We start from the raw sequence: 27596 nt of genomic DNA on the forward strand, positions 1-27596 counted from the left end.
TTGTCCACTCTGCTAGTTACATCCTCAAAAAATTCCAGAAGATTTGTCAAGCATGATTTCCCTTTCATAAATCCATGCTGACTTGGACCGATCCTGTCACTGCTTTCCAAATGCACTGCTATTTCATCCTTACTGATTGATTCCAACATTTTCCCCACTACTGATGTCAAGCTAACCGGTCTATAATTCCCCGTTTTCTCTCTCCCTCCTTTTTTAAAAAGTGGTGTTACATTAGCTACCCTCCAGTCCATAGGAACTGATCCAGAGTCGATAGACGGTTGGAAAATGATCACCAATGCATCCACTATTTCTGGGGCCACTTCCTTAAGTACTCTGGGATGCAAACTATCAGGCCCCGGTGATTTATCAGCCTTCAATCCCATTAATTTCCCTAACACAATTTCCCTCCTAATAAGGATATCCCTCAGTTCCTCCTTCTCACTAGACCCTCGGTCCCCTAGTGCATTCGGAAGGTTATTCGTGTCTTCCTTTGTGAAGACAGACCCGAATTATTTGTTCAATTGGTCTGCCATTTCTTTGTTCCCCATTATAAATTCACCTGAATCCGACTGCAAGGGACCTACGTTTGTCTTCACTAATCTTTTTCTCTTCACATATTTATAGAAGCTTTTGCAGTCAGTTTTTATGTTCCCTGCAAGCTTCCTCTCGTACTCTATTTTCCCCTTCTTAATTAAACCCTCCTCTGTTGAATTGTAAATTTCTCCCAGTCCTCAGGTTTGTTACTTTTTCTAGCCAATTTTTACGCCTCTTCCTTGGTTTTAACACTATCCTTAATTTCTCTTTTTAGCCATGGTTGAGCCACCTTCCCCGTTATTTTTACTCCAGACAGGGATGTACAATTGCTGAAGTTCTTCCATGTGATCTTTAAATGTTTGTCATTGCTTATCCACCGTCAACCCTTTGCCAGCCTATTCTAGCCAATTCACGCCTCATACCGACGAAGTTACCTTTCCTTAAGTTCAGGACTCTAGTTTCCGAATTAACTGTGTCACTCTCCATCTTAAGAACAAAAGAACATAAGAATTAGGAACAGGAGTAGGCCATCTAGCCCCTCGAGCCTGCTCCGCCATTCAACAAGATCATGGCTGATCTGGCCGTGGGCTCAGCTCCACTTACCCGCCCGCTCCCCATAACCCTTAATTCCCTTATTGGTTAAAAACCTATCTGTGATTTGAATACATTCAATGAGCTAGCCTCAACTGCTTCCTTGGGCAAAAAATTCCACAGATTCACAACCATCTGGGAGAAGAAATTACTTCTCAACTCAGTTTTAAATTGGCTCCCCCGTATTTTGAGGCTGTGCCCCCTATTTCTAGTCTCCCCGACCAGTGGAAACAAGCTCTCTGCCTCTATCTTGTCTATCCCTTTCATTATTTTAAATGTTTCTATAAGATCACCCCTCATCCTTCTGAACTCCAGTGAGTAAAGACCCAGTCTACTCAATCTATCATCATAAGTTAACCCCCTCATCTCCGGAATCAGCCTAGTGAATCGTCTCTGTACCCCCTCCAAAGCTAGTATATCCTTCCTTAAGTAAGGTGATCAATACTGCACACAGTACTCCAGGTGCGGCCTCACCAATACCCTGTACAGTTGCAGCAGGACCTCCCTGCTTTTGTACTCCAACCCTCTTGCAATGAAGGCCAACATTCCATTCGCCTTCCTGATTACCTGCTGTACCTGCAAACTAACTTTTCGGATTCATGCACAAGGACCCCCAGGTCCCTCTGCACCACAGCATGTTGTAATTTCTCCCCATTCAAATAATATTCCCTTTTATGTTTTTTTTTTCCAAGGTGGATGACCTCACATTTTCCGTCATTGTATTCCATCTGCCAAACCTTAGTCCATTCGCTTAACCTATCTAAATCTCTTTGCAGCTTCTCTGTGTCCTCTACACAACCCGCTTTCCCACTAATCTTTGTGTCATCTGCAAATTTTGTTACCCTACACTCTGTCCCCTCTTCCAGGTCATCTATGTATATTGTAAACAGTTGTGGTCCCAGCACCGATCCCTGTGGCACACCACTAACCACCGATTGCCAACCTGAAAAGGACCCATTTATCCCGACTCTCTGCTTTCTGTTAGCCAGCCAATTGTCGATCCATACTAATATATTACCCCCAACCCCGTGAACTTTTATCTTGTGTAGTAACCTTTTATGTGGCACCTTATCGAATGCCTTCTGGAAATCTAAATACACCACATCCACTGGTTCGCCCTTATCCACCCTGCTCATTGCATCCTCAAAGAACTCCAGCAAATTTGTCAAACATAATTTCCCTTCTAAGGTAAGTATATCCTTCTTCAGATAACAAGAGTACTCCGGGTGTGGAGTAGCAGAGGGAACATTTATGTAGCCCAGCCCAGAGGTACTGCCATTAATTGTACAGGTAGTGCCCTTGCTGCTACTCAACCTCTCATAAGACAACCCTCTTATCCCTGTGTATATATTGCGATACCTTGTGTATCACAATATATACACTCCACTCCTCCTGAAACCATGGGCGAGGCAAAAAAACAGATGAAAAAACCCATGCCAATTTGGAGGAAAAAGTCGAGGAAATTCCTCTCCGACCCATCCAGGAGATTACTCTGGCCCTGAATTCCCTGCAGTTTCGCACAATGTAAGAATGAGGGGTTGGCTGAGATGAGGAGGAATTTCTTCTCTCAGAGGGTCGTGAATCTTTGGAATTCTCTGCCCCAGAGAGCTGTGGAGGCTGGGTCATTGAATATATTTAAGGTGGAGATAGACAGATTTCTGAACTACAGGGGAGTCAAGGGTTATGGGGAGCGGGCAGGGAAGTAGAGTTGAGTCCATGATCGGATCAGCCATGATCGTATTGAATGGCGGAGCAGGCTCAAGGGGCCGAACGGCCGAATCCTGCTCCTATTTCTTCTGTTCTTGTGTTCTCGTGTAATGTATATGGATTGCTTCACCATAACATTGGAGCGAGCCTTTGGATCGATGGTAGTAGGACCAACTCGGAGTCAGTAGTTGCAGCCTTTGCAACCCCACTCCAGGCAGTCATAGCGAGTGGAATACGGAGCCCAAGCTCGGAATTCCCCCTCAGAATCTTAAATGGCTGACATTAAGATGACGAACAACAACCACTTATATTTATATCTCTTCTTCTTCTGAGGCAGTCCCTTGGAGTCGCGGATCACTTGCTTCCACACTAAAAGGAGTTCTCGGGTGACTGATGAGACCAATGCGGGACCTACAGTCTCTGTCACATGTGGTTGGAGGGACGGGTGGGTGGGGCGCTTGGGTTGTCGTGCGCTCCTTCTGCTGTCTGAGCTTGGCTTCCGCGTGCTCCCGGCGGAGAGACTCGAGGTGTTCGGCACCTTCATTTTTAAGGGTGGAAGATGCCTGTGCGTGGATTTTTTTAACGTGGGGTGGTCGTTGCACACCAGCCACCACACGGGCTTGACAGAGCCAGGTCTTGGTCCAGTGGCAAGGGGATCCAAGACGATTGGAGACCTGCTCTGCTGCATGGGCCTTGTATACACCCACACACACACACTCCTACTGCCCCCCTCCAATAATGAAAAAAAGACTTGCATTTCTATAGCGCCTTTCACAACCACCGGACATCCCAAAGCGCTTTACAGCCAATGGAGTACTTTTGGAGTGTAGTCGCTGTTGTAATGTGAGAAACACGGCAGACAAATTGTGCACAGAAAGCTCCCACAAACAGCAGTGTGATAATGACCGGATAATCTGTTTTGTTTTGTTATGTTAATTGAGGGATAAATATTGGCCCCAGGACACCGGTAAGATAACTCCCCTGCTCCTCTTCGAAATAGGCCCATGGGATCTTTTGCGTCCACCTGAGAGAGAGCAGACAGGGCCTCGGTTTAACGTCTCATCCGAAAGACGGCACCTTCGACAGTGTGGCGCTCCCTCAGTACTGCCCCTCCGACAGTGTGGCGCTCCCTCAGTACTGCCCCTCTGACAGTGTGGCGCTCCCTCAGTACTGCCCCTCCGACAGTGCAGCGCTCCCTCAGCACTGCCCCTCCGACAGTGCAGCACTCCCTCAGCACTGCCCCTCCGACAGTGCAGCACTCCCTCAGCACTGCATTGGAATGTCAGCCTAGATTTTTCAAGTCCCTAAGTAGTAAAATGTCCCAAGAAGCTTCGCACGGTGTTTGCAAACAAAATTTGACACCGAGCCACACAAGGAGCTATTAGGGCAGGTGACCAAAAGCTTGGTCAAAGAGGTAGAGTTTAGGCAGCTGAAGGTGTGGCCACCAATGGTGAAACGATTAAAATTAGGGATGCTCAAGAGGCCAGAATTGGAGCAGCGCAAAGATGTCAGTGGGTTGTGGGGCTCATCAGGTCATGTTGAGGGCACTAGACCTCCATCCATGTGAAAAGCAAATGTATATTAATCATCCCTCCGGGTGAACCAGCGATTTATTTGTACTTCTTTCAATTTAGTATACTGTTCTGGCTGCTTACATAAGAACATAAAAACATAAGAAATAGGAGCAGGAGTCAGCCATACGACCCCTCGAGCCTGCTCCGCCATTTAATACGATCATGACTGATCTGATCATGGACTCAGCTCCACTTCCCCGCCCGCTCCCCATAACCCTTTATCCCCTTATCGTTTAAGAAACTGTCTATCTCTATCTTAAATTTATTTAATGTCCCAGCTTCCACAGCTCTCTGAGGCAGCGAATTCCACAGATTCACAACCCTCTGAGAGAAGAAATTTCTCCTCATCTCAGTTTTAAATGGGCGGCCCCTTATTCCAAGATCATGCCCCCTAGTTCTAGTCTCCCCCATCAGTGGAAACATCCTCTCTGCATCCACCTTGTCAAGCCCCCTCATAATCTTATACGTTTCGATAAGATCACCTCTCATTCTTCTGAATTCCAATGAGTAAAGGCCCAACCTACTCAACCTTTCCTCATAAGTCAACCCCCTCATCCCTGAAATCAACCCAGTGAACCTTCTCTGAACTGCCTCCAAAGCAAGTATATCCTTTCGTGAATATGGAAACCAAACTGCACACAGTATTCCAGGTGTGACCTCACCAATACCTTATATAACTGTAGTAAGCTTTCCGTGCTTTTATACTCCATCCCCTTTGCAATAAAGGCCAAGAAACCATTGGCCTTCCTGATCACTTGCTGTACCTGCATACTATCCTTTTGTGTTTCATCCACAAGTACTCCCAGGTCCCACTGTACTGTGGTACTTTGCAATCTTTCTCCATTTAAATAATAACTTGCTCTTTGATTTTTTTTCTGCCAAGGTGCATGACCTCACACTTTCCAACATTATACTCCATCTGCCAAATTTTTGCTCACTCACTTAGCATGCCTATGTCCTTTTGCAGATTTTTTGTGTCCTCACTCATTGCTTTTCCTCCCATCTTTGTATCGTCAGCAAACTTAGCTACGTTACACTCAGTCCCTTCTTCTAAATCGTTAATATAGTTGTAAATAGTTGGGGTCACAGCACTGATCCCTGCGGCACCCCACTAGTTACTGGTTGCCAACCAGAGAATGAACCATTTATCCCGACTCTCTGTTTTCTGTTAGTTAGCCAATCCTCTACCCATGCTAATATATTACCCCCAACCCCATGACCTTTTATCTTGTGCAGTAACCTTTTATGTGGCACCTTGTCAAATGCCTTCTGGAAGTCCAAATACACCACATCCACTGGTTCCCCTTTATGTATCCTGTTCGTTACATCCTCAAAGAACTCCAGAATCTGTTACATCATGATGTGGTCTCACTCTACATTGGGGAGACCAAAGTCAGATTGGATGACCACTTTGCAGAGCACCTTTGTTCAGTCCGTAATCGTGACCCCGAGCTTCCGGTCACCTGTCACTTTAATTCCCCGCTGCACTCCCACTCTGACCTCTCCGTCCTCTCCGTCCTCAGCCTCCTACACTGTTCCAACGAAGCTCAACGCAAGCTCGAGGAACAGCATCTCATTTTTCGTTTAGGCACTTTACAGCCTTCTGGACTCAACATCGAGTTCAACAATTTCAGACCACAACCTGTGCACCTATTTTTTTTTTCCTTTCCTCTTTTTTTTTACAAACCCCCCTCCTTTTGTTCTCTTTCCCATGGCAGTTGGTAATTAGTCCGCCACACACACCCCGTCTAGACTCATCTTTTGTTTCTTAACTTGTCCCATTACCATCTCGTGTTTGGCCCATCACCCCTTTTCTCTCTGATCTCTCCTGCCTTCCACCCTATCACAGACCTTCCCTTTTGTTCTTTCCTCCGCTTCCCCCTTTCACTACCCCAGTACTTCCTTAAGTCTGTTACATCTCAAACTTTGCCAGTTCTGGCGAAGGGTCATCGACCTGAAACGTTAACTCTGTTTCTCGCTCCACAGATGCTGCCTGACCCACTGAGATTTCCAACATTTTCTGTGTTTATTGTATATTAATAAAAATGGCATTTACATAGTGTCTTTCACCTGCTCTGTATGGCTCAGTACATACTCCACCTTCATCATCATAGGCAGTCCCTCGGAATCGAGGAAGACTTGCTTCCACTCTAAAAGTGAGTTCTCAGGTGACTGAACAGTCCAATACGGGAATTACAGTCTCTGTCACAGTGGGACAGACAGTGGTTGGAGGAAAGGGTGGGTGGGGAGTCTGGTTTGCCGCACGCTCCTTCCGCTGCCTGCGCTTGATTTCTGCATGCTCTCGGCGACGAGACTCGAGGTGCTCAGCGCCCTCCCAGATGCACTTCCTCCACTTAGGGCGGTCTTTGGCCAGGGACTCCCAGGTGTCGGTGGGGATGTTGCACTTTATCAGGGAGGCTTTGAGAGTGTCCTTGAAACGTTTCCTCTGCCCACTTGGGGCTCGCTTGCTGTGAAGGAGTTCTGAGTAGAGCGCTTGCTTTGGGTGTCTTGTGTCGGGCATGCGGACAATGTGGCTCACCCAACGGAGCTGATTGAGTGTGGTCAGTGCTTCGATGCTGGGGATGTTGGCCTGATCGAGAACATTGACGTACATACTAGGCACCCAACCAAGGAATTAGGATAATCCCAGTGGATTTCTAATCTCCGCTGCCATCAAGAAGGGAGGCATCTTGTAAAGGGGAAGGTTAAGGTACAAACTCTTGCGCTGATTGTGGACAAAAATATCAGAGGCATGGAAGCCTCTTAATCCAAGTATGGTTTGTGGTACCGCCTAGGGGGCTAAAGAGGCAAAGTCATACCGTTTATTAATAATAAAAACTTTTATTTATATAGTGCCTTTAACGTATTAAAATGTCCCAAGGTGCTTCACAACAGTGTTACAGACAAACAGATAAATTTGACACCGAGCCACAGAAGAAATTAAGGCAGATGATCAAAAGCTTGGTCAAAGAGTTCGGTTTTAATGAGAGTCTTAAAGGAGGAAAGAGAGGTAGAGAGGCAGAGATGTTGAGGGAGGGCGTTCCAGAGCTTAGGGCCCAGGCACCAGAAGGCACTTCCACCGATGGTTGAGCAGTTATAATGAGGGATGTTCAAGAGGCCAGAATTTGAGGAGCACAAACATCTCAAGGGATTGTGAGGCTGAAAAAGATTACAGAGATAGGGAGCGGCAAGTCCATGGAGCGATTTGTAAACAAGGATGAGAATTTTGAAATCGAGGCGTTGTTTAACTGGGAGCCAATGTAGGTCAGTGAGCACAGGGCTGATGGGTGAGCGGGACTTGGTGCGGGTTAAAACACGAGCTGCTGAGTTTTGGATGACTTCAAGTTTACATAGTGTGGAATGTGGGAGGCCGACCAGGAGTGAGTTGGAGTAGTCAAGTCTGGAGGTAACAAAGGTATGGATGAGGGTTTCAGCAGCAGAAGAGCTGAGGCAGGGGTGGAGGCGAGCAATGTTACGGAGGTGGAAAAAGGCGGTTTTAGTTATGCCGCGGATATAAGAACATAAGAACATAAGAAATAGGAGCAGGAGTAGGCCATTCGGCCCCTCGAGCCTGCTCTGCCATTCAATAAGATCATGGCTGATCTGATCATGGACTCAGCTCCACTCCCCCGCCTGCTAACCATAATCCCTTATTCCCTTATCATTTAAGAAACTCTCTATTTCCCTCTTAAATATATTCAATGTCCCAGCCTCCACAGCTCTCTGAGGCAGCGAATTCCACAGATTTACAACCCTTTGAGAGAAGAAATTCCTCCTCATCTCAGTTTAAATGGGCGGCCCCTTATTCTGAGGCTATGCCCCCTAGTTCTAGTCTCCCCTATCAGTGGAAATATCCTCTCTGCATCCACCTTGTCAAGCCCCTTCATAATCCTATACGTTTCGATAAGATCACCTCTCATGCAGCTGGAAACTCATTTCAGGGTCAAATATGACACCTCGGTTGCCAACAGTCTTGTTCACCCTCAGAGCAATGCTGGGGAGAGGGATGGAGTCAGTGGTTAGGGAACGCAGTTTGTGGTGGGGACCAAAGATAATGGTCTTCCCAATATTTAATTGGAGAAAATTTCTCTCATGAAATTAGAGGTTTAGAGGAACTGAAAGGTTGGCAGTGAGACATTAGTTCAAATGAATCGATGCCGAAACCGTGCCTCGTTTCCAACATAAGCCTCAACGTTCCCTCTGGCACTCTGTGCTTCTGTGACTACCCAGGCCACCCAAGCGGGAGCCAGAAATGGCGTCTCTTCAATGACGGCGACGACAGTTGCGTGGGCCCACCACATGGTGGCAGCATTGGCCACCTGACAGCAGTGAAGTGTTCGACGCTGCGGAGAATCTCAATTTAAAAGCGATCGTTCACAGCTGAGCAACCCAGTCTTTCCTGCGGGGTCAGAGATGATGGGCCCTGACTGCATGCACAACAACGTGGCACCTCGTCTGTGGTTTACCCGATTTCACCAAGTTTTGTAACCCAACCTAAGATCTCACTATTCCGAAGAAGAGCAGGGGAGTTCTCCCCAGTGTCCTGGGGCCAATACTTAGCACTCGAACAACATCACTAAACAACAGATGATCACATTGCTGTTTGTGGGAGCTTGTCTGTGTGCTGCGTGAACCACTTTCCATACCTCGGGAGCCTGCTATCAGCAAGGGCAGACATCAACGACGAGATCCAACACCGCCTCCAGTGCGCCAGTGCAGCCTTCGGTCACCTGAGGAAGAGAGTGTTCGAAGACCAGGCCCTCAAATCTGGCACCAAACTCATGGTCTACAGGGCTGCAGTGATACCCGCCGTCCTGTATGGCTCAGAGACGTGGACCATGTACAGCAGACACCTCAAATCGCTGGAGAGATAACACCAACAATGTCTCTGCAAGATTCTACAAATCCCCTGAGAGGACAGACGCACCAACATTAGCGTCCTCAACCAGGCCCAACATCCCCAGCATCGAAGCACTGACCACACTCGACCAGCTCCGCTGGGCGGGCCACATTGTTCGCATGCCTGACACGAGACTCCCAAAGCAAGCGCTCTACTCGGAACTCCTACACGGCAAACGAGCTCAAGATGGGTAGAGGAAACGATTCAAGAACACCCTCAAAGCCTCCTTGATAAAATGCAACATCCCCACCGACACCTGGGAGTCCCTGGCCAAAGACCGCCCTAAGTGGAGGAAGAACATCCGGAAGGGCACTGAGCACCTCGAGTCTCATCGCCGAGAACATGCAGAAATCAAGCGCAGGCAGCGGAAGGAGCGTGCGGCAAACCAGTCCCACCCTCCCTTTCCTTCAACCACTGTCTGTCCCACCTGTGACAGAGACTGTAATTCCTGTATTGGACTGTTCAGGCACCTGAGAACTCACTTTTAGAGTGGAAGCAAGTCTTCCTCGATTCCGAGGGACTGCCTATGGTGATGAATTGGCTGCTGTGTTTCCCACATTATAGCAGTGACTACACTCCAAATAAAGTACTTCATTGGCTGTAAAGCACTTTGAGACGTCCGGTGCTCTGTGAAATGTTTTCCCTTTTAATGAGGTCATGTGTCCTTACTTACGCCGGAGGTCAATTCTGCCGGCCACCTCTCCCTATTGCCTTGCCCAAGTGGTCCATCTGCACTTGCACGCCTGGGAGGTGATTGCAGGCAGGCTATTTAACTTGGGGGGCAGCACAGCCAACCCTGATGCTGTTCTTAACCCGACATGTGCGTATTAACGTGCTTCCCAGCAGGGACCACCGGAATCGCGAAGAGGAACCCTGGATGATTCATCTCTCCCGAGATGTGCCCTTGCTAATTGTTGCCCTTGCAGACATTAGTTGACCCAAGCACTCAAACCTGTAACCTGCTGTTCCGGGCAGCTGACTGCTGGGCCTCTAAGTGACGAACATACAAACAATGACGGACAAGTAAAGACCCTCTGGTCCATCGAGCCTGTCCCACACAACTGCGATACCTTGTCTATCATCATAGGTGGTCCCTCGAAACCAGGATGACTTGCTTCCACGCCAAAGGATGAGTTCACAGGTGTTTTCGAATGAAGAACCCGAACTACATCCTCGAGTGTGCACAGCCAATGATCACAACATCTACCGAAACCACGCGATCTCCTGGGAGAGGCACAATAAACAGATTTTTTAAAAACCCAGGCCAATTTGGGGGGAAATAAAAATCTGGGAACTTGCTCTCTGACCCATCTAGGCGATGGAAACTAGTCCAAAAGATCACTCTGGCCATTAAATTCTCTGCAGTAGCGACCTTCTGTAAGAGTTAATCTCCGCCGCAGACAGAAACAAATCCAGCTTTCCCTTGAAGGGATTCAGTGATTCTGCATCCACCACATGGAACGGTAGCTTGTTCCAGAGGCCTACTGTTCTCTGGGGAACGAACCACCTCCTGACGTCTAACCTAGATCCAGCCCCATACAACTTAAATTTGTGACCCCTGGTCCTGCCTAATCTATTTAACTGTTATAAACTGTCCGCTGGAACACTGTCTATTGCCTTCATTATTCAATCATATCCCCCCTCAGTCTTCACTGCTCTAAAGTAAAGAGTCCCAACTCTTTTAATCGATCTTGATAACTAAGATGCTTTATACTGTGAATTAGACTAGTGGCCCTCCTCTGCACCCTCTCCAGAGCCTCAATATCAACAAAACTGCACACAGTATTCCAAATTAAGTAAGAGAGATGTGAATTTTTATAGCGCCTTTCAGAACCTCCCAAAGCACTCTACAGCCAATGAAGTATATTCTTGAAGTGTAGTCACTGTTGGAATATAGGAAACGCGGCAGCCAATTTGCACACAGCAAGCTCCCACAAACAGCACTGTGATAATGACCACATAATCTGTTTTTTTTAAGTGTTTGATCGAGGGATAAATATTGGGCCAGGACACCAGGGATAACTCCCCTGCTCTTCGCGTCCACCTGAGAGGGCAGACGGGACCTCGGTTTAACATCTCATCCGAAAGACGGCACCTCCGACAGTGCGGCACTCTCTCAGTACTGCCCCTCCGACAGTGCGGCACTCCCTCAGTACCGCCCCTCCGACAGTGCGGCACTCCCTCAGTACTGCCCCTCCGACAGTGCGGCACTCCCTCAGCACTGCCCCTCCGACAGTGCGGCGCTCCCTCAGTACTGCCCCTCTGACAGTGCGGCACTCTCTCAGTACTGCCCCTCCGACAGTGCGGCGCTCCCTCAGTACTGCCCCTCCGACAGTGCGGCGCTCTCTCAGTACTGCCCCTCCGACAGTGCGGCACTCCCTCAGTACTGCCCCTCCGACAGTGCGGCGCTCCCTCAGTACTGCCCCTCCGACAGTGTGCTGCTCCGACAATGCGGCGCTCCCTCAGCACTGCCCCTCCGACAGTGCGGCGCTCCCTCAGTACTGCCCCTCTGACAGTGCGGCGCTCCCTCAGCACTGTCCCTCCGACAGTGCGGTGCTCCCTCAGTACTGCCCCTCCAACAGTGTGGCGCTCCCTCAGTACTGCCCCTCCGACAGTGCGGCGCTCCCTCAGCACTGTCCCTCCGACAGTGTGGTGCTCCCTCAGTACTGCCCCTCCAACAGTGTGGCGCTCCCTCAGCACTGTCCCTCCGACAGTGTGGCGCTCCCTCAGCACTGTCCCTCCGACAGTGTCGTGCTCCCTCAGTACTGCCCCTCCGACAGTGCGGCGCTCCCTCAGCACTGTCCCTCCGACAGTGCGGCGCTCCCTCAGCACTGTCCCTCCGACAGTGTGGTGCTCCCTCAGTACTGCCCCTCCGACAGTGCGGCGCTCCCTCAGCACTGTCCCTCCGACAGTGCGGCGCTCCCTCAGCACTGTCCCTCCGACAGTGTGGTGCTCCCTCGGCACTGTCCCTCCGACAGTGCGGCACTCCCTCAGCACTGCCCCTCTGACAGTGTAGCACTCCCTCAGTACTGCACTGGAGTGGCAACCTAGATTTATGTGCTCAAGTCCCTGGAGTGGGACTGGAACCCACGGCCTTCTGACTCAGAGGTGAGAGTGCTGCCCCCTGAGCCACGACTGACGGAGAATCAGTGCTTTACTCTACGCTTTATAGAAACATAGAAAATAGGTGCAGGAGTAGGCCATTCGGCCCTTCGAGCCTGCACCACCATTCAATAAGATCATGGCTGATCACCCACCCCAGCACCCCACCCCCAAGCCCCCTCCACACCCCCCGACCCCCCGAGCCGCAACTCCCTCCCAAACACATCCAACTCCCTCCCGAACACATCCAATGAACTGGCATCAACAACTCTCTGCGGAAGGGAACCCCACATGCCAACAACTCCCGAGTAAAGAAGTCTCTCCCAATCCCAGCCCCAAACAGCCCACCCCCCATCTCAAGACCGTGCCCCCGCTCCCCACCCCGGCTCCGGACCCACCCAACATTGGGAACACTCCCCCCGCACCCAACCCGCCCCATCCCGTCAGAATCCTTCCCAAATGCCGAACACCCCCGGATGTCGAGCCCTCAGCCCCGGCCACCCCGGAGCCACGCCCCCGCGACGCCAACCGCACCACATCCACCAATCGCCATCTGCGCAGTCAACCCGTCCACCCCACTCCGAACACTCCCCGCACCGAGGCACAGAGCCCCCAGGCCCGCCCCTCCAACACACTTCGCCCCCCCAAGACCTTCGCTGCAATGTGGCCCCTCCTGTCCCCCGCCCTGGGTTTCTCCACCCCCCACCTCCACCACTCTCCCCTCCATCCCCCGCCACCGTCTCCCCTCATCTTCCCTCTGCCTCCCCGCACAGGCTCCCATCTTGGGGGCGGTAACCTTCTGGGGCTGGGAATTTTAGCCCCCAGCATGGAAGTCCTGCTCCTGCCGCAGAATTGGCCTTACCACCCCCTCAATGGAAGCGGAGTGCAATTTCCCACACTCCACTTCCTTTGGGGGCAGTTACCGGTGTACGACTGGATGCTCCTGTGACAGTGGGAACTGGTGCTCTCCACTCTCTGTCCTGTGACAGTGGGAACTGGTGCTCTCCACTCTCTGTCCTGTGACAGTGGGAACTGGTGCTCTCCACTCTCTGTCCTGTGACAGTGGGAACTGGTGCTCTCCACTCTCCCGTCCTGTGACAGTGGGAACTGGTGCTCTCCACTCTCTCTCCTGTGACAGTGGGAACTGGTGCTCTCCACTCTCCTGTCCTGTGACAGTGGGAACTGGTGCTCTCCACTCTCTGTCCTGTGACAGTGGGAACTGGTGCTCTCCACTCTCTGTCCTGTGACAGTGGGAACTGGTGCTCTCCACTCTCTGTCCTGTGACAGTGGGAACTGGTGCTCTCCACTCTCTGTCCTGTGACAGTGGGAACTGGTGCTCTCCACTCTCTGTCCTGTGACAGTGGGAACTGGTGCTCTCCACTCTCTGTCCTGTGACAGTGGGAACTGGTGCTCTCCACTCTCTGTCCTGTGGCAGTTTGAACTGGTGCTCTCCACTCTCCCATCCTGTGACAGTGGGAACTGGTGTTCTCCACTCTCTGTCCTGTGACAGTGGGAACTGGTGCTCTCCACTCTCTGTCCTGTGACAGTTGGTGAGAGGGGAGCTACCTATCAAAAGCCCAGCGGGAGATCGAGAGCCAGCGGCAGTTGGTGAGACGCGGGAGCAGCCTATCAAAAGGCAGCTACAGCGAGAGAGAAAGCAAAATAGAAGTAGAAAGTAATCAAAAAGTGACGTCACAGCCAATGAGATAAGTGATTGGCTGGTGATTGGTGAGTAGCTTTTCTTTTATTTTTTATATCAGTAAGTGAACTGTAACATTGTTATTACCAATTTAAGGGTATCTAAGGTTAAGACATGGCAGGAGAGCTCGGCCATGTGATATGCTCCTCCTGTACCATGTGGGAACTCGGGGACACTTCCGGTGTCCCTGGGCGCTACGTGTGTGGGAAGTGTATCCGCCTCGAGCTCTTGACGGTCCGCGTTGCGGAATTGGAGCTGAGGGTGGATTCACTCTGGAGCATCCACGATGCTGAGAATGACGTGAGTATCACGTGTAGTGAGTTGGTCTTACCGCAGGAGAAGGGTCCACAGCCAGATAGGGATGCAGGAAGAGCAGTGCAAGAAAGATAGTGCAAGGGTCCCCTGTGGTCATCCCCCTGCAAAACAGATACACCGCTTTGGGTACTGTTGGGGAGGATGACTCATCAGGGGAGGGCAGCAGCAGCCAAGTTAATGGCACCGTAGGTGGCTCTGCTGCAAAGGAGGGCAGGAAAAAGAGTGGGAGCGCGATAGTGATAGGGGATTCGATGGTGAGGGGAATAGATAGGCGTTTCTGCGGACGCAACCGAGACTCCAGGATGGTATGTTGCCTCCCTGGTGCAAGGGTCAAGGATGTCTCGGAGCGGGTGCAGGACATTCTGAAATGGGAGGGAGAACAGCCAGTTGTCGTGGTGCACATTGGTACCAACGACATAGGTAAAAAAAGGGATGAGGTCCTACGAAAAGAATTTAAGGAGCTAGGAGCTAAATTAAAAAGTAGGACCTCAAAAGTAGTAATCTCGGGATTGCTACCAGTGCCACGTGCTAGTCAGAGTAGGAATCGCAGGATAGCGCAGATGAATACATGGCTTGAGCAGTGGTGCAGCAGGGAGGGATTCAAATTCTTGGGGCATTGGAACCGGTTCTGGGGGAGGTGGGACCAGTACAAACCGGATGGTCTGCACCTGGGCAGGACCGGAACCAATGTCCTAGGGGGAGTGTTTGCTAGTGCTGTTGGGGAGGAGTTAAACTAATATTGCAGGGGGATGGGAACCAATGCAGGGAGACAGAGGGAAACAAAAATGAGGCAAAAGCAAAAGACAGAAAGGAGATGAGGAAAAGTGGAGGGCAGAGAAACCCAAGGCAAAGAACAAAAAGGGCCACTGTACAGCAAAATTCTAAAAGGACAAAGGGTGTTAAAAAAGCAAGATTGAAGGCTTTGTGTCTTAATGCAAGGAGTATCCGCAATAAGGTGGATGAATTAACTGTGCAAATAGATGTTAACAAATATGATGTGATTGGGATTACGGAGACGTGGCTCCAGGATGATCAGGGCTGGGAACTCAACATCCAGGGGTATTCAACATTCAGGAAGGATAGAATAAAAGGAAAAGGAGGTGGGGTAGCATTGCTGGTTAAAGAGGAGATTAATGCAATAGTTAGGAAAGACATTAGCTTGGATGATGTGGAATCTATATGGGTAGAGCTGCAGAACACTAAAGGGCAAAAATCGTTAGTGGGAGTTGTGTACAGACCTCCAAACAGTAGTAGTGATGTTGGGGAGGGCATCAAACAGGAAATTAGGAGTGCATGCAATAAAGGTGCAGCAGTTATAATGGGTGACTTTAATATGCACATAGATTGGGCCAGCCAAACTGGAAGCAATACGATGGAGGAGGATTTCCTGGAGTGCATAAGGGATGGTTTTCTAGACCAATATGTCGAGGAACCAACTAGGGTGGAGGCCATCTTAGACTGGGTGTTGTGTAATGAGAGAGGACTAATTAGCAATCTCATTGTGCGAGGCCCCTTGGGGAAGAGTGACCATAATATGGTGGAATTCTGCATTAGGATGGAGAATGAAACAGTTAATTCAGAGACCATGGTCCAGAACTTAAAGAAGGGTAACTTTGAAGGTATGAGGCATGAATTGGCTAAGATAGATTGGCTAATGATACTTAAGGGGTTGACTGTGGATGGGCAATGGCAGACATTTAGAGACCGCATGGATGAATTACAACAATTGAACATTCCTGTCTGGCGTAAAAATAAAAAAGGGAAGGTGGCTATCCATGGCTATCTAGGGAAATCAGGGATAGTATTAAAGCCAAGGAAGTGGCATACAAATTGGCCAGAAATAGCAGCGAACCTGGGACTGGGAGAAATTTAGAACTCAGCAGAGGAGGACAAAGGGTTTGATTAGGGCAGGGAAAATGGAGTACGAGAAGAAGCTTGCAGGGAACATTAAGACGGATTGCAAAAGTTTCTATAGGTATGTAAAGAGAAAAAGGTTAGTAAAGACAAATGTAGGTCCCCTGCAGTCAGAATCAGGGGAAGTCATAACGGGGAACAAAGAAATGGCAGACCAATTGAACAAGTACTTTGGTTCAGTATTCACTAAGGAGGACATAAACAACCTTCCGGATATAAAAGTGGTCAGAGGGTCTAGTAAGGAGGAGGAACTGAGGGAAATCTTTATTAGTCGGGAAATTGTGTTGGGGAAATTGATGGGATTGAAGGCCGATAAATCCCCAGGGCCTGATGGACTGCATCCCAGAGTACTTAAGGAGGTGGCCTTGGAAATAGCGGATGCATTGACAGTCATTTTCCAACATTCCATTGACTCTGGATCAGTTCCTATCGAGTGGAGGGTAGCCAATGTAACCCCACTTTTTAAAAAAGGAGGGAGAGAGAAAACAGGGAATTATAGACCGGTCAGCCTGACCTCAGTAGTGGGTAAAATGATGGAATCAATTATTAAGGATGTCATAGCAGCGCATTTGGAAAATGGTGACATGATAGGTCCAAGTCAGCATGGATTTGTGAAAGGGAGATCATGCTTGACAAATCTTCTGGAATTTTTTGAGGATGTTTCCAATAAAGTGGACAAAGGAGTACCAGTTGATGTGGTATATTTGGACTTTCAGAAGGCTTTCGACAAGGTCCCACACAGGAGATTAATGTGCAAAGTTAAAGCACATGGGATTGGGGGTAGTGTGCTGACGTGGATTGAGAACTGGTTGTCAGACAGGAAGCAAAGAGTAGGAGTAAATGGGTACTTTTCGGAATGGCAGGCAGTGACTAGTGGGGTACCGCAGGGTTCTGTGCTGGGGCCCCAGTTGTTTACATTGTACATTAATGATTTAGACGAGGGGATTAAATGTAGTATCTCCAAATTTGCTTATGACACTAAGTTGGGTGGCAGTGTGAGCTGCGAGGAGGATGCTATGAGGCTGCAGAGTGACTTGGATAGGTTAGGTGAGTGGGCAAATGCGTGGCAGATGAAGTATAATGTGGATAAATGTGAGGTTATCCACTTTGGTGGTAAAAACAGAGAGACAGACTATTATCTGAATGGTGACAGATTAGGAAAAGGGAAGGTGCAACGAGACCTGGGTGTCATGGTACATCAGTCATTGAAGGTTGGCATGCAGGTACAGCAGGCGGTTAAGAAAGCAAATGGCATGTTGGCCTTCATAGCGAGGGGATTTGAGTACAGGGGCAGGGAGGTGTTGCTACAGTTGTACAGGGCCTTGGTGAGGCCACACCTGGAGTATTGTGTACAGTTTTGGTCTCCTAACTTGAGGAAGGACATTCTTGCTATTGAGGGAGTGCAGCGAAGATTCACCAGACTGATTCCCGGGATGGCGGGACTGACCTATCAAGAAAGACTGGATCAACTGGGCTTGTATTCACTGGAGTTCAGAAGAGTGAGAGGGGACCTCATAGAAACGTTTAAAATTCTGACGGGTTTGGACAGGTTGGATGCAGGAAGAATGTTCCCAATGTTGGGGAAGTCCAGAACCAGAGGTCACAGTCTAAGGATAAGGGGTAAGCCATTTAGGACCGAGATAAGGAGAAACTTCTTCACCCAGAGAGTGGTGAACCTGTGGAATTCTCTACCACAGAAAGTAGTTGAGGCCAATTCACTAAATATATTCAAAAGGGAGTTGGATGAAGTCCTTACCACTCGGGGGATCAAGAGGTATGGCGTGAAAGCAGGAAGCGGGTACTGAAGTTGCATGTTCAGCCATGAACTCATTGAATGAATGGCGGTGCAGGCTAGAAGGGCTGAATGGCCTGCTCCTGCACCTATTTTCTATGTTTCTATGACAGTGGGAACTGGTGCTCTCCACTCTCTGTCCTGTGACAGTGGGAACTGGTGCTCTCCACTCTCCCGTCCTGTGACAGTGGGAACTGGTTCTCTCCACTCTCCCGTCCTGTGACAGTGGGAACTGGTGCTCCCCACTCTCTCCTGTGACAGTGGGAACTGGTGCTCTCCACTCTCTGTCCTGTGACAGTGGGAACTGGTGCTCCCCACTCTCTCTCCTGTGACAGTGGGAACTGGTGCTCTCCACTCTCTGTCCTGTGACAGTGGGAACTGGTGTTCTCCACTCTCTGTCCTGTGACAGTGGGAACTGGTGCTCTCCACTCTCTGTCCTGTGACAGTGGGAACTGGTGCTCTCCACTCTCTGTCCTGTGACAGTGGGAACTGGTGCTCTCCACTCTCTGTCCTGTGACAGTGGGAACTGGTGCTCTCCACTCTCCCGTCCTGTGACAGTGGGAACTGGTGCTCTCCACTCTCTGTCCTGTGACAGTGGGAACTGGTGCTCTCCACTCTCTATCCTGTGACAGTGGGAACTGGTGCTCCCCACTCTCTGTCCTGTGACAGTGGGAACTGGTGCTCTCCACTCTCTGTCCTGTGACAGTTGGAACTGGTGCTCTCCACTCTCCCGTCCTGTGACAGTGTGAACTGGTGCTCTCCACTCTCTGTCCTGTGACAGTTGGAACTGGTGCTCTCCACTCTGTCCTGTAACAGTTTGAACTGGTGCTCTCCACTCTCCCGTCCTGTGACAGTGGGAACTGGTGCTCTCCACTCTCTGTCCTGTGACAGTGGGAACTGGTGCTCTCCACTCTGTCCTGTGACAGTTTGAACTGGTGCTCTCCACTCTCCCGTCCTGTGACAGTGGGAACTGGTGCTCTCCACTCTCCCGTCCTGTGACAGTGGGAACTGGTGCTCTCCACTCTCTGTCCTGTGACAGTGGGAACTGGTGCTCTCCACTCTCTGTCCTGTGACAGTGGGAACTGGTGCTCTCCACTCTCTGTCCTGTGACAGTGGGAACTGGTGCTCTCCACTCTCTGTCCTGTGACAGTGGGAACTGGTGCTCTCCACTCTCTGTCCTGTGACAGTGGGAACTGGTGCTCTCCACTCTCTGTCCTGTGACAGTGGGAACTGGTGCTCTCCACTCTCTGTCCTGTGACAGTGGGAACTGGTGCTCTCCACTCTCCCGTCCTGTGACAGTTGGAACTGGTGCTCTCCACTCTGTCCTGTGACAGTGGGAACTGGTGCTCTCCACTCTCTGTCCTGTGACAGTGGGAACTGGTGCTCTCCACTCTCTGTCCTGTGACAGTGGGAACTGGTGCTCTCCACTCTCTGTCCTGTGACAGTGGGAACTGGTGCTCTCCACTCTCCCGTCCTGTGACAGTGGGAACTGGTGCTCTCCACTCTCTGTCCTGTGACAGTGGGAACTGGTGCTCTCCACTCTCTGTCCTGTGACAGTGGGAACTGGTGCTCTCCACTCTCTGTCCTGTGACAGTGGGAACTGGTGCTCTCCACTCTCTGTCCTGTGACAGTGGGAACTGGTGCTCTCCACTCTCTGTCCTGTGACAGTGGGAACTGGTGCTCTCCACTCTCCCGTCCTGTGACAGTGGGAACTGGTGCTCTCCACTCCTGTCCTGTGACAGTGGGAACTGGTGCTCTCCACTCTCTGTCCTGTGACAGTGGGAACTGGTGCTCTCCACTCTCTGTCCTGTGACAGTGGGAACTGGTGCTCTCCACTCTCTGTCCTGTGACAGTGGGAACTGGTGCTCTCCACTCTCCCATCCTGTGACAGTGGGAACTGGTGCTCTCCACTCTCCCGTCCTGTGACAGTGGGAACTGGTGCTCTCCACTCTCCCGTCCTGTGACAGTTTGAACTGGTGCTCTCCACTCTCTGTCCTGTGACAGTGGGAACTGGTGCTCTACACTCTCTGTCCTGTGACAGTGGGAACTGGTGCTCTCCACTCTCTGTCCTGTGAAAGAGTGAACTGGTGCTCTCCACTCTCCCGTCCTGTGACAGTGGGAACTGGTGCTCTCCACTCTCTGTCCTGTGACAGTGGGAACTGGTGCTCTCCACTCTCCCGTCCTGTGACAGTTTGAATTGGTGCTCTCCACTCTCTGTCCTGTGACAGTGGGAACTGGTGCTCTCCACTCTCCCGTCCTGTGACAGTGGGAACTGGTGCTCCCCACTCTCTGTCCTGTGACAGTGGGAACTGGTGCTCTCCACTCTCTGTCCTGTGACAGTGGGAACTGATGCTCTCCACTCTCCCGTCCTGTGACAGTGGGAACTGGTGCTCTCCACTCTCTGTCCTGTGACAGTGGGAACTGGTGCTCTCCACTCTCTGTCCTGTGACAGTGGGAACTGGTGCTCTCCACTCTCCCGTCCTGTGACAGTTTGAACTGGTGCTCTCGACTCTCTGTCCTGTGACAGTGGGAATTGGTGCTCTCCACTCTCTGTCCTGTGACAGTGGGAACTGGTGCTCTCCACTCTCTGTCCTGTGACAGTGGGAACTGGTGCTTTCCACTCTCCCGTCCCGTGACATTGGGAACTGGTGCTCTCCACTCTCCCGTCCTGTGACAGTTTGAACTGGTGCTCTCCTCTCTCTGTCCTGTGACAGTGGCAACTGGTGCTCTCCACTCTCCCGTCCTGTGACAGTGGGAACTGGTACTTTCCACTCTCCCATCCTGTGACAGTTTGAACTGGTGCTCTCCACTCTCTGTCCTGTGACAGTGGGAACTGGTGCTCTCCACTCTCCTGTCCTGTGACAGTGTGAACTGGTGCTCTCCACACTCCCGTCCTGTGACAGTGGGAACTGGTGCTCTCCACTCTCCCGTCCTGTGACAGTGGGAACTGGTGCTCTCCACTTTCCCGTCCTGTGACAGTTTGAACTGGTGCTCTCCACTCTCTGTCCTGTGACAGTGGGAACTGGTGCTCTCCACTCTCTGTCCTGTGACAGTGGGAACTGGTGCTCTCCACTCTCCCGTCCAGTGACAGTGGGAACTGGTGCTCTCCACTCTCTGTCCTGTGACAGTGGGAACTGGTGCTCTCCACTCTCTGTCCTATGACAGTGGGAACTGGTGCTCTCCACTCTCTGTCCTGTGACAGTGCGAACTGGTGCTCTCCACTCTCTGTCCTGTGACAGTGGGAACTGGTGCTCTCCACTCTCCCGTCCTGTGACAGTGGGAACTGGTGCTCTCCACTCTCTGTCCTGTGACAGTGGGAACTGGTGCTCTCCAGTCTATGTCCTGTGACAGTGGGAACTGGTGCTCTCCACTCTCTGTCCTGTGACAGTGGGAACTGGTGCTCTCCACTCTCCCGTCCTGTGACAGTTTGAACTGGTGCTCTCCACTCTCTGTCCTGTGACAGTGGGAACTGGTGCTCTCCACTCTCCCGTCCTGTGACAGTGGGAACTGGTGCTCTCCACTCTCTGTCCTGTGACAGTGGGAACTGTGCTCTCCACTCTCCCGTCCTGTGACAGTGGGAACTGGTGCTCTCCACTCTCTGTCCTGTGACAGTGGGAACTGGTGCTCTCCACTCTCCCGTCCTGTGACAGTGTGAACTGGTGCTCTCCACTCTCCCGTCCTGTGACAGTGTGAACTGGTGCTCTCCACTCTCTGTCCTGTGACAGTGGGAACTGGTGCTCTCCACTCTCTGTCCTGTGGCAGTGGGAACTGGTGCTCTCCACTCTCCCGTCCTGTGACAGTGGGAACTGGTGCTCTCCACTCTCCCGTCCTGTGACAGTGGGAACTGGTGCTCTCCACTCTCCCGTCCTGTGACAGTGGGAACTGGTGCTCTCCACTCTCTGTCCTGTGACAGTGGGAACTGGTGCTCTCCACTCTCCTGTCCTGTGACAGTGGGAACTGGTGCTCTCCACTCTCTGTCCTGTGACAGAGTGAACTGGTGCTCTCCACTCTCCCGTCCTGTGACAGTGGGAACTGGTGCTCTCCACTCTCTGTCCTGTGACAGTGGGAACTGGTGCTCTCCACTCTCCCGTCCTGTGACAGTGTGAACTGGTGCTCTCCACTCTCTGTCCTGTGACAGTGTGAACTGGTGCTCTCCACTCTCTGTCCTGTGACAGTGGGAACTGGTGCTCTCCACTCTCCTGTCCTGTGACAGTTTGAACTGGTGCTCTCCACTCTCTGTCCTGTGACAGTGGGAACTGGTGCTCTCCACTCTCCTGTCCTGTGACAGTGTGAACTGGTGCTCTCCACACTCCCGTCCTGTGACAGTGGGAACTGGTGCTCTCCACTCTCCCGTCCTGTGACAGTGGGAACTGGTGCTCTCCACTTTCCCGTCCTGTGACAGTTTGAACTGGTGCTCTCCACTCTCTGTCCTGTGACAGTGGGAACTGGTGCTCTCCACTCTCTGTCCTGTGACAGTGTGAACTGGTGCTCTCCACTCTCCCGTCCTGTGACAGTGGGAACTGGTGCTCTCCACTCTCTGTCCTGTGACAGTGGGAACTGGTGCTCTCCACTCTCTGTCCTATGACAGTGGGAACTGGTGCTCTCCACTCTCTGTCCTGTGACAGTGCGAACTGGTGCTCTCCACTCTCTGTCCTGTGACAGTGGGAACTGGTGCTCTCCACTCTCCCGTCCTGTGACAGTGGGAACTGGTGCTCTCCACTCTCTGTCCTGTGACAGTGGGAACTGGTGCTCTCCACTCTCCCGTCCTGTGACAGTGTGAACTGGTGCTCTCCACTCTCTGTCCTGTGACAGTGGGAACTGGTGCTCTCCACTCTCTGTCCTGTGGCAGTGGGAACTGGTGCTCTCCACTCTCCCGTCCTGTGACAGTGGGAACTGGTGCTCTCCACTCTCCCGTCCTGTGACAGTGGGAACTGGTGCTCTCCACTCTCCCGTCCTGTGACAGTGGGAACTGGTGCTCTCCACTCTCCCGTCCTGTGACAGTGTGAACTGGTGCTCTCCACTCTCCCGTCCTGTGACAGTGGGAACTGGTGCTCTCCACTCTCCCGTCCTGTGACAGTGGGAACTGGTGCTCTCCACTCTCCCGTCCTGTGACAGTTTGAACTGGTGCTCTCCACTCTCTGTCCTGTGACAGTGAGAACTGGTGCTCTCCACTCTCTGTCCTGTGACAGTGGGAACTGGTGCTCTCCACTTTCTGTCCTGTGACAGTGGGAACTGGTGCTCTCCACTCTCTGTCCTGTGACAGTTTGAACTGGTGCTCTCCACTCTCCTGTCCTGTGACAGTGGGAACTGGTGCTCTCCACTCTCTGTCCTGTGACAGAGTGAACTGGTGCTCTCCACTCTCCCGTCCTGTGACAGTGGGAACTGGTGCTCTCCACTCTCTGTCCTGTGACAGTGGGAACTGGTGCTCTCCACTCTCCCGTCCTGTGACAGTGGGAACTGGTGCTCTCCACTCTCTGTCCTGTGACAGTGTGAACTGGTGCTCTCCACTCTCTGTCCTGTGACAGTGGGAACTGGTGCTCTACACTCTCTGTCCTGTGACAGTTTGAACTGGTGCTCTCCACTCTCCCGTCCTGTGACAGTGGGAACTGGTGCTCACCACTCTCTGTCCTGTGACAGTGGGAACTGGTGCTCTCCACTCTCCCGTCCTGTGACAGTGTGAACTGGTGCTCTCCACTCTCTGTCCTGTGACAGTGGGAACTGGTGCTCTCCACTCTCTGTCCTGTGACAGTGGGAACTGGTGCTCTCCACTCTCTGTCCTGTGACAGTTGGAACTGGTGCTCTCCACTCTCTCTCCTGTGACAGTGGGAACTGGTGCTCTCCACTCTCTGTCCTGTGACAGTGGGAACTGGTGCTCTCCACTCTCCCGTCCTGTGACAGTGGGAACTGGTGCTCTCCACTCTCTCTCCTGTGACAGTGGGAACTGGTGCTCTCCACTCTCTGTCCTGTGACAGTGGGAACTGGTGCTCTCCACTCTCCCGTCCTGTGACAGTGGGAACTGGTGCTCTCCACTCTCCCGTCCTGTGACAGAGTGAACTGGTGCTCTCCACTCTCCCGTCCTGTGACAGTGGGAACTGGTGCTCTCCACTCTCCCGTCCTGTGACAGTGGGAACTGGTGCTCTCCACTCTCCCGTCCTGTGACAGTGGGAACTGGTGCTTTGTGACAGGGATACTGGTCCACCTTAACATATGGCACTGTACTTGCAGATAATATTGAGGCTGAGGCAAAGGCAAATTGGACGGTTATCCAGAGTTAATAGTGAAATATTAGAGTTTCCTAATTAAATCTCGTTGACTGCTCATCCGTCTCCTTCTTGCATTATTAGCAGGCAGACCAGCTGAGTAATCTGCGACTCGATCTGGTCCTTCGCACTGTTGTCACACCTGGAACTGGATGCCCTGCAGCATCCCTGAGAGCTCCAGCTGATAAGTGCACTGTCCAGTGAGTAGCTGAGAGGGGTTACAAAAAAGGAACTTGCATTTGCGTAGCGCCTTTCACAACCTCAGAGCGTCCCAAAGTGCATCCCAGCCAATGAGGTACTTGCAAAGCGTGGTCACCAACGTTCCCCGGAACTTTATTTATTTTTTGTGGGCAGGGACATTTAACGGCCCCCATTCGAGTTTTCGCCCGTGCGCGGTTTATTCCGTGTGGAGTCCGGTGAGCGGCCTGTGCGGGATGTCCAGACCCGCCATTTGGCCGCTTGCTTAGTGGGAACGTAAGTGATCACTGTTGTATCGGGAAAGTGGCTGCCAATGGTACACTAACAGCCACTGTGACAAACATTGGCCAGGGCATGGGGATAACTCCCCTGCTCTTCTTCAAAAAATAGTATCATGGGATATTTTACCCGAGAGAGCAGACGGGGCCTCGGTTTAACGTCTCATCCGACAGACGGCATCTCAGACAGTGTGGCGCTCCCTCAGCACTGCCCCTCCGACAGTGCGGCGCTCTCTCAGTACTGCCCCTCCGACAGTGCGGCGCTCCCTCAGTACTGCCCCTCCGACAGTGCGGCGCTCCCTCAGTACTGCCCCTCCGACAGTGCAGCGCTCCCTCAGTACTGCCCCTCCGACAGTGCAGCGCTCCCTCAGTACTGCCACTCCGACAGTGCGGCGCTCCCTCGGCACTGCCCCTCCGACAGTGCGGCACTCCCTCTGTACTACCCCTCCGACAGTGCGGCGCTCCCTCAGTACTGCCCCTCCGAAAGTGCAGCGCTCCCTCAGTACTGCCCCTCCAACAGCGCAGCGCTCCCTCAGTACTGCCCCTCAGACAGTGCAGCGCTCCCTCAGTACTGCCCCTCCGACGGTGCGGCGCTCCCTCAGTACTGCCCCTCCGACAGTGCGGCGCTCCCTCAGCACTGCCCCTCCGACAGTGCGGCGCTCCCTCAGTACTGCCCCTCCGACAGTGCGGTACTCCCTCAGTACTGCCCCTACGACAGTGCAGCGCTCCCTCAGTACTGCCCCTTCGAAGAAGAGCAGGGGAGTTAACCCAGTGTCCTGGGGCCAATATTTATCCCTCAATCAACGCAACAAAAACAGATTATCTGGTCATTATCACATTGCTGTTTGTGGGAGCTTGCTGTGCGCAAATTGGCTGCCGCGTTTCCCACATTGCAACCGTGACTACGCTCAAAAAGTGCTTAATTGGCTGTAAAGCGCTTTGATACGTCCGGTGGTCGTGAAAGGCGCTATATAAATGAAAGTCTTTTTTAAAAAGTGATGCTGGACAAATGTACTGAAGCCCCAGTCATTTGGTCACTGGGATGGGCACTGAACAATACTAGCAGGTTAAAGTTCAGTGGCTGAGACAGTGTTTCCCGCCCGTGACATTCCCTCTCGTTTATTCTTTTTTCTCCTTTTTGCAGGTTCCCTCCAGGACACTGGATTATCTTAAGAGCAAAGGGGTCGAGGTGAAATCCCTCCAGACGGAGGCGGCTGTGCGGGAGTACAATGCATTGGCCAGTCGCGGAACACGAGTAGGAGGGGTCTTCCATTCCACTTGCTAAAGCAGCCTCTCCCCCTCCACCCTCGGTCTCCCCACTCCCACTCCCCTCACTCCCTCCCACTCCCTTCACCCCTGTCCCACTCGCCTCACCCCCTCCCACTCGCCTCACCCCCTCCCACTCCCTTCATCCCTGCCCCATTCCCCTCACCCTCTTCCCACTCCCCTCACCCCCTCCCACTCCCCTCACCCCCTCCCACTCCCTTCGCCCCTGTCCCACTCCCCTCACCCCCTCCCACTCCCTTCATCCCTGTCCCACTCCCCTCACCCCACTTCCGCTCCCCTCACCCCCCCTACCGCTCCCCTCACCCCACTCCCCTCACCTGCTTCCCTCACCCCTCACCCCCCTCCCTGTCCTCCCCCTGTCCCCTCAGCATGCTCCATCCCAGCCAAACAGCAGGAGCGACCCCCGACAGCACTTTCAGCTCAGTGTGACTCGTTGTGGATTCACGGTGAAACCTGACCTCGTTGGCTGTTTTTTCTTTGCAGTGTGCAGCTTGGCTTCCTTGAATCGGAGTGGTGGGGGGATGGGCTTTACAGGAGGTGAATGCTTTGCGTATTATATTACATTGTCGGCCAATGGACCTGCCGTTTCAAACTGGACCGTCTAGTTTTAGCGTTGGCCGCTCGTATTTTGCTCATTCAAAACGCGAATAAAAGAAGTGTGATTTTCACTTGCTTTGTTAGTCGTTTCCATTTAAAGCAAGTGTGGAGGGCCTCTTCCCGCAGTTCCAGCTTTCATGAAGCATCTGGTTTCCGATTTTGAGCACAGACAAGCGATGTTTGCCCCCTAATTGTCCTGGAGCCAATATTTACCCCTCAATCAACACAACAAAAAAACCCAGATTATCTGGGTCATTATCACATTGCTGTGTGTGGGAGCTTGCTGTGCGAAAATTGGCTGCAGCGTTTCCCACATTACAACAGTGACTGCACTTCAAAAAGTACTTCATTGGCTGCAAATTGGCAGCACTCTCACCTCTGAGTCAGAAGGTACTGGCTTCAAGTCCCACTCCATGGACTTGAGCACAAAATATCTAGGCTGACACTCCAGTACTGAGGGAGTGCCGCACTGTCGGAGAGGCATTAGTGAACCAGATGGGTTTTTACATAGAAACATAGAAAGTAGGTGCAGGAGTAGGCCATTCGGCCCTTCGAGCCTGCACCCCCATTCAATATGATCATGGCTGATCATGCAACTTCAGTACCCCATTCCTGCTTTCTCTCCATACCCCTGATCCCTTTAGCCGTAAGTGCCACATCTAACTCCAAATTGGCCTCAACAACTTTCTGTGGTAGAGAATTCCACAGGTTCACCACTCTCTGGGTGAAAAAGTTTCTCCTCATCTCGGTCCTAAATGGCTTACCCCTTATCCTTAGACTGTGACCCCTGGTTCAACCTCATAAGCCAACCCTCTCATCTCCGGAATTAACCGAGTGAACCTTCTTTG

At 51.7% G+C, this 27596-nt stretch overlaps 1 protein-coding gene across 2 annotated transcripts in view; it reads left to right on the top strand.

The window, feature by feature from the left end:
- The window catches only part of aamdc (adipogenesis associated, Mth938 domain containing), a 68682-nt gene extending 41863 nt beyond the window's left edge, over positions 1 to 26819 (top strand). For both annotated transcript variants that reach the window (XM_070891659.1, XM_070891660.1), the window contains exon 4: positions 26009 to 26819. In XM_070891659.1, coding sequence (XP_070747760.1) covers positions 26009 to 26149 — 141 coding nt within the window. In that variant the 3' untranslated portion in view covers positions 26150 to 26819. The remainder of the gene's footprint in view (positions 1 to 26008) is intronic.
- Positions 26820 to 27596: the final 777 nt, after the last annotated feature.

This window comes from Pristiophorus japonicus, chromosome 10 (assembly GCF_044704955.1).
Source record: "Pristiophorus japonicus isolate sPriJap1 chromosome 10, sPriJap1.hap1, whole genome shotgun sequence".
NCBI classification, from domain to species: Eukaryota; Metazoa; Chordata; class Chondrichthyes; family Pristiophoridae; genus Pristiophorus; species Pristiophorus japonicus.